At 40.1% G+C, this 7,500-nt stretch overlaps 1 protein-coding gene across 2 annotated transcripts in view; it reads left to right on the top strand.

The window, feature by feature from the left end:
- Nucleotides 1–7,500, top strand: part of LOC119580973 (protein shisa-5-like) — a gene marked incomplete in the record, with an annotated part of 138,338 nt that overhangs the window by 1,962 nt on the left and 128,876 nt on the right. For both annotated transcript variants that reach the window (XM_037929220.1, XM_037929221.1), the window contains 1 exon segment: nucleotides 7,300–7,471. In XM_037929220.1, coding sequence (XP_037785148.1) covers nucleotides 7,300–7,471 — 172 coding nt within the window.

Here is a 7,500-nt window from a genome sequence, read left to right as displayed (position 1 = left end):
ATATCATCATCATCATCAAGGGGCTAACGCCGACGGGGGCGCATGGCCGCATCCACCCTTCGCTTCCAGCCACGAGGATCCCTCGAGGCGAGTCTCCAGGCAGGCACACGGCCCATCTCTAGTTCCTCACGACAGGTCTCGTCGAGCTGCCCAAGCCATGATCTCCTAGGACGTCCCACAGGTCTCCTCCACCCAGGGTTGTCTCGCAGAGAGACAACCTGGTGAGCAGGGTCGTCCATAGGGAGGCGAGCTAGGTGGCCATATAGCCTGAGTTGGCGATCCCGGATTATGCAAGTAACAGGTCCCATGCCGGTCTCACGGTGTAACCGCCGGTTGGACACGTGGTCCTGCCAACTGTCTCCATGATCCGGCGAAGGGACTTGTTACAGAAGGCATCAAGATGAGACTCCAAGGCACTGGATAGCGTCCAGGTTTCGCTTCCATAGAGCAAAAACTGGAAGTATCAAGACACGCAGCTTGGTCCTTCTGCATAGGTACCGACATCTCCAAACGCTCTTGTTGATCGAGTTCATGGCTCCTGTTGCCAGACCAATCCGTCTACTGACTTCCTGGTCTGACAACCCAGAGATATGGACTACGCTACCAAGGTATGTAAAACTTTCTGTGACTTCAACGTCCTCGCCGCAAGCATGGATCGACTGAACGGGTTCCCCTAACAGGCCCCCAAAGTCCTGAATCTTGGTCTTGGTCCAGGAGACCTCTAAGCCTAGGGGCTTCGCCTCATTGCTAAATGCATCAAGAGCCGCCACAAGTGACTCCAAGGACTCAGATAGGATGGCAACATCGTCGGCAAAGTCAAGGTCCGAGACCTTAATATTGCCTAGTGTTGCTCCGCACTGACTTTGGCTAGTAGCTCTGCCCATTATCCAGTCCATACAAGTGTTGAAAAGTGTGGGTGCAAGGACACAGCCTTGCCTCACCCCTGAATTAACAGGGAAGAAGTTCGACATACCCCACCACACTTTACAGCACTTTCAGTACCAGTATAGAGGCTTGCTATCAGGCCAATAATCTGTGTCGGAATTCCCCTGAGCCTCAGGATCTCCCATAGCGATTCCCGATGCACCGAGTCAAACGCCTTCTTGAGGTCGATGTAGGCTGCAAGCAACCCACGACCAAACTCACGACGGCGTTCCACAATTATTCGAAGCGCTAGTATACGGTCTATTGTGGACTTGCCAGGAGTAAATCCAGACTGCTCCGGTCTCTGGTGCCTCAGTAGGTGGTTGCGGATCCGTTTCAGAAGAATGTGAGCGAGAACCTTATATATATATATATATATATATATATATATATATATATATATATATATATATATATATATATATATATAGATAATATACATATATACATATATTATATATATATAAATATATATCTATCTATATATATATATAGATGTATATATAATGATATATATATATGTATATATATATGTATATATATATATATATATGTATATATATATATAATATATATTATATATATTATATATATATATATATATATATATATATTTATATATAGCCATTCTTTGTAATATATTTACTAACCTGAGTAGCCATTTCCGTTATGGTAAATATTTAATTTATAATCCTTTTAATTATTTCTCCAAGTAGCATGGTTGGTTTATATTGATTTATTGCTATCTCAATCTCAGTCTCAATATTGTTCAAGCGTAGGGCGCAAGAAATTAGCACATGTCACTCTTATATGGAGGCGAGGTTGGTTGTTGGGGGTGGGGAGGGGTAGCTGAGCTTAGGAGTATTATGTATATGTTCTTAGATTTACTAATGTAAACTGGTGAAATGTATCTGCTATGTTTGAGTGTATTATGTGTTGTGGGAGCCTATTCTAATCATGAATAGTACATGGAAAGTGTTTGTAAGAATCTGTAATTGGCGTGGTATGTTATGTATTTCTAGTCATGGTTATTATGATTGCGTGGTGTAGATAATCTTGCTTGTTTATTTCAATCTGATTGTTTGTGATTTTGAACATTGTTGTTAATCTGTGTGCTTGTCTGTGTAATTGTTTAATACATGTTGTAAAGCCAGGAGTTTTAGTGTAATGTTCGTGATGACCTGGCTGCGGAGATATTAATCTTTTTGAATTTCCTAATATTTGTCTGTGTGTGTGGGTCCCACACTGCTACGCAATATTCCAGTGTTGGGCAGACAAGTGTATCAAAGGCTATATGTTTAGTGTCTTGTTTACAATCATGTAGATTCCTCCTCAAGAAACCTAGTGTTCTGTTAGCTTTATGTTGTATGTTGTCTGTGTGAGTTAAACATTGTATTGGCATGTAGTGTATTCCTAGGTATTTATGAGATGGTGTGTTGGGCAACTGTTGTGAGCATATTGAATATGGACATTTTATGGGTACTTGGGAATAAGTGAAATTTATGATTTTGCATTTTTCAGGGTGAAAGTTCATTTGCCATATGACTTTTCATTGCTCTAGGGAGTCTAGGTCAGTCTAGATAGATGAGGCTGTCATCAGTAAAAAATCTAGTTGTAGAATTAGGGGCAGATAGTGGGAGGTCATTTATGTATAGTAGAAAAAGGAGATGGCCTAAGAAGGTCTCTTGGGGGAAACCAGAAGATACAGAATACAGCTAGATATAGTACTGTCAAAGGGAATGCATTGAGTTTTGTTTGAAAGAAAAGCTGTGACCCAGTGGAGAGTTTCCACAATAGCATCTACCTGTCACGTCTGTCTAGGAGTCCGGAAATGTCATGATGAGTAACATAGAGTTGAGATTCGTATGATCGTTTGGGTCAGAAGCCATGTTGTGTGTCAGTTAGTATGTTAATATTGGCAAGATAATTCATTGTGTGTTTGTGTATGATATGTTCAAAGATTTTGGAGATGATAGAGATGAGGGAGATGGGAGATAATTTGATGGGTCAGTCCGGTCACCTGCCTTGAAAAAAGGGGTAACGTGTGCACAAAGCTGGTCAGGTGGGAGAGAGGATGTCCTGAGGGATTTTATGAATGTGATTTGGAGGATGAGAGCAACGACAGGGGCACAGGTTGTGAGAAAAAGCAAGAGATTTTGTTGGGTCCAGTTGCTTTGTTTGTGTTGTGTTTCTAGCATTTTTTTTTGTTCCGTTTGTCCTGATGTTTAGAGTCAGGATGGGTGGGTGGAGGCTGTTTGGCATGTTTTCTTGTGTGAAGACTTAGCGAAACTGTGTGGTGAGTAGATGAGCTTTGTGTTCTGGCGGTGTCCTGTCTGCGCATCTTGAAGAACTTAAAGAAGTGTCTAAGGTTGTTTCATATATTGTCTGCAAGATATTGACTGATGTGTTCGTGTTCGGCTTTCTTTTTGTTTTGGCAAATATTTAAAATCAGCCCAATTCTCTGGTGACTGTGCATGTCTGTGGAGCCTCTGTTTCTTCGGTGTTGTCTGCGTAGATCTCTGGAGAACCAGGGGATTGTGTACCTACTAGAACTCATTTTTCGCGGGATGTGTTTTTTGATGGATGTGTGTATGAAGTGTTTCAGTTGTCTCTGTAAGTTGTCATGGCCCTTATGATCAAGTCTGTGTCAGCTCTAGAATAGAGCAAAATAGGTCCTCATCTCCATTTCTGTCTGGTCAATCAACAAGAATGATGTCTTAGTCACTTAATCCTGGAACAACCACAGTGTTTGTTATATGGAGCGTGTTGTTTGTGAGGGAGAGATCTAGCGTGTGGGCAGTGGTTGAAGGGCCTCTGTTACCAGTGGGGCGTGTGGTAACTTGGGTTCGCATTGGTTTGAGTACTGTTTGCGTGAGTGTGAATGTATTTATGATGTCAATGAAGGTATTGTGTAATTGGCACCTGTTCGTGTGGGGGATAATGGGGTTTGGGATATCTGCATTAATAAGGTCGTAGAGGTCCAGTTGATGTCGGGGAGGTTGAAATCATCTGCTATCCAAATACGTTTGTCTGGATCAATGCGAGTGAGAGATGTGTGAAGGTTCTGTAAGTATTCTGTGTTGGAAGAAGGAGGTCTGCAGAAAGCAGCAAGCAAGAGTGATTTACAGTTAGAAATATGTAGTTGAATCCAGGTGATCTGTCAGTCTGTGTAAAGGTCTGGCCTGTTTAACAACGAAGTCAGGTTTGGTGGCGATGAGAACACCGCCACTCTCCCTATGTCAGTCAGTCTGTCTCTATGTATCACTGTCATACTATAAGGGGGAGGGAAGATTTCCACAGAGTCTATATCTGATGTCAACCATGCCTCTGTACCTTTTATGAAAAGGGGTAGAAGTGGAATGGGGGTGTGGGGCTGTGGAAGGGGGGGAGGAGTGAGGGTGGAGGTTTGGGGGGGAGATAATCAGGTGGTGCAGAGATGCATAGGGTTTGAGGTCAAGGGAGACGTAAGGGGCCAGGACCAATGGGAGATGGCACTGAGTGGGAGAGTGAAGTTGGGGAGGTATGAGTGTTGAAGATGTCGAGTGTTTAGGTTTGAGGTGGCAGGTAGTACGAGATGTAGGAGGTGGAGTGTGTGTGAGTGAGAGGTTCCTGGGAGGGGGGTGTTGTGCAAAGGGTTGTTTATGTTGTGTTCATTAAGTGTGTCGAAGGAGTTTGAAAGTTGGATGGGGAAAGAGAGGAGAGAGTCAGTGTTAGTAGAGCCACACCTACTGCAAGTCCACGCAATACTATTGTTAACTAATCCATTGTATATCTGTGTAAAAGATCCGATGCAGGTGACATGATACCAGCCAGCATGCTTGGACCAGTTACAACAGATATCACACTAGATGGCCCTTTGCCCCCATTTCAACGCTTTTGTGCATAGCATGCAAGGGTACCTTTGGTTGGTAAGGGCCAGTGTTAACAATAGCATCAGTGTCTCCACAGAGGAGAAGCAGGAGAAATATGGTGTGTCTAGTATGAGGACTGTATTGTTGTAGTTGGTTTTGGAGCATCTAGTGGCAGCGTGAGTAAATCTTATGTCTGTTTGTATGTTCCTTGGACATACAAATTAAGATATCAGGCTTAACCCATGTATTACATTTTTGATACATAATACAAAAATAATACATAACTCCCTAAATGCATAATCAATTACAAGGTTTGCCTCCACATATGTATAGGAGGTAATGATGATGATAAAAAAAAAAAAAAAAAAATTATTGAGCCATGTACTGTTATCTACACGTGCACTCTTAGCATCAACGGTTAAATCAACAGATTATTATAGGGAAAGCAATGCTCTTATAACCTAATCCTTTTAACCCCATATATAAATTCATTGCAAGATGATATATTTTGGAGGTACAGAGTCAGACTGGATATTAATTACTTGTATATGCTTTGACAATATCTTCTGGAATTGGTAACAACTTATAGACTTCTAGTTATAAATAAAACATTTATTTATTAGCTATATATATTCCAATAGTAGCTCTTGCACAAACAGAGAAGGCCCCAGAATTACATGCTAAATACATGGTTATGGACTCCCATCTTTACAGTCAACCCCATTGCAAAAATTTGATTGCTATTTAGTATGGGAAACCTGGTCATTCATTTATTATTATTATTATTATTATTATTATTATTATTATTATTATTATTATTATTAATTATTATTATTATTATTATTATTATTATTTTTTTTTTTTTTTTTTTTTTTTTTTTTTTTTTTTTTTATCCAAAATATTTTCTATAGAAATGGGTCATAGATATTGATATCATTCCCCAGTCATATCAGTTTTTATAATAGTATGATGCTTAACAACCTCTTGTAGCTGGGCACATCTGTAGCCATCATGAAAAACCAACTCATCATGACAGGTATGGCTATAGGCGTTATGACTCGCTAAGGTGAGTCGATAGGGAAGTTCCACTATACACAGCAAACTCACCGTCTCCCCAGTGCCAGAAGTCACCGGATTGAGTGACACAGAAGTTTCTGGCACAGTCATTGTAGGGTTAATAACAGCTGATGTTGCTTTTTCATTTTCTCTTATTAAAAAATAATAATAAAGGGTTAATCTTTACATTATGGATGCACTAAGATAGGGCAAAAAGTTGCAGTGATGCAGTCGGTACAAGAAATAATCTGGGTAATTCTTTACAGTACGGACACACTTCCAAAGACTAAGTGCCCAATTCCATGTCACAAACTTTATTCAGCAGACTAAATTTCCGTGACTAGGTATGTCCTTTGGGCACTGCCCAAGAGGAGGGTTGATGGGAGGCTCTACCCCTCAACACCCCTGGGAAGTATTGTCTTTACCTTGGTATATGTGGCAAGATAGAGCTGAAACTCGGGAGCACAGAGTGGACTTCAGCTATGAACTGCGATTTCCGCAGAATTTATCACTTGTTTGTGGAGTTATTGTTTGTGTCTGCAGATTGTTTCTTGTACTGACTACTGCAACTTTTTGTCCTCTACAAGAATATCATCTTCACTTTGCTCTACCCCAGTACATCCATACCATAAAAATTAACTATAATCTGCAGACATAAATAGCAATGCCACAAATAGGCCTAAATGAAAAAGATTGTGGACAGCACCAATCACAACCTATGTCCACTTGGTGCTCCCAAGTCTCAGCTCTATCTTGCTGAGCATACTGAGGTGAAAAAATATTTCCCCAGAGGGTGTTGGGGGTGTAGAGCTCTCCATCAACCCTCCCCTCAGTCAGTGTGCAAAGATCATACCCAGTCATGGCAACTTAGATTGTTAAATAGGTTTTGCGACATGGAGTTGGGAACTTAATCTCTAGTGAGTGCATCCATACTGTATTATGCTTTATATCTTAATATACTGGATTTCATTAGGGTATTGTTGTTATTACATGTGACCCCATATAAAACTTATGCTAAGAGAAATGCAGTTGTTTTATACATCATAAGGTTTGAAAGAAAATGAGCTTTATAGAGCCTGAGTTATAATAGTTCTGTTAGTTTTTTCCCTTTTGTTTCTTATTTTTTATACAGAAGGAAATAATGTTTATTTTAGTCTCCAAAGAGGACAGATGACACAGGATAACATAAGTGTTGCAGAGACTTCACTAGCAGTTAATAGCATTGACTTTACTGTATACATGTGGTAGCTGAGATATAGATATCAGAAGTTATTGTCTTTGCATGTTTTAGAGTTTAGTAAAGTAGAAAAACTGCCTTTCATATAGAAATGATGTTCTTGAATCGATATGTGAATAAAGAAATGTGAAGAAAATTTTTCATCTTACTATAGTTTACAAAGAAATGTAGAATCTGAAATTATTCTCAATTTTTTTGTGATCATAGCTGTTATTTTTATTTGTTTTGCAGCCTCAGCCATGACATGCAGCAGGGAGGGTTTTTTTGGTCAAACAGAATATATGACCTGCCCCCAGAAAGAAGGCTCACCTAATGAGTATTGTTGTGGTACAAAGGAAAATCGATATTGCTGTGACACACCGTTTGGAATTGATGAAGAAATTCTGAAAGAATTTGCTAACAGGTAAGAAATGATGTTTTATATTGCTGATA

Source organism: Penaeus monodon, chromosome 14, assembly GCF_015228065.2.
Source record: "Penaeus monodon isolate SGIC_2016 chromosome 14, NSTDA_Pmon_1, whole genome shotgun sequence".
NCBI classification, from domain to species: domain Eukaryota; kingdom Metazoa; phylum Arthropoda; class Malacostraca; order Decapoda; family Penaeidae; genus Penaeus; species Penaeus monodon.
The sequence above is the reverse complement of the archived record's forward strand: the minus strand, read 5'-3'. Positions and strand labels throughout refer to the sequence as shown.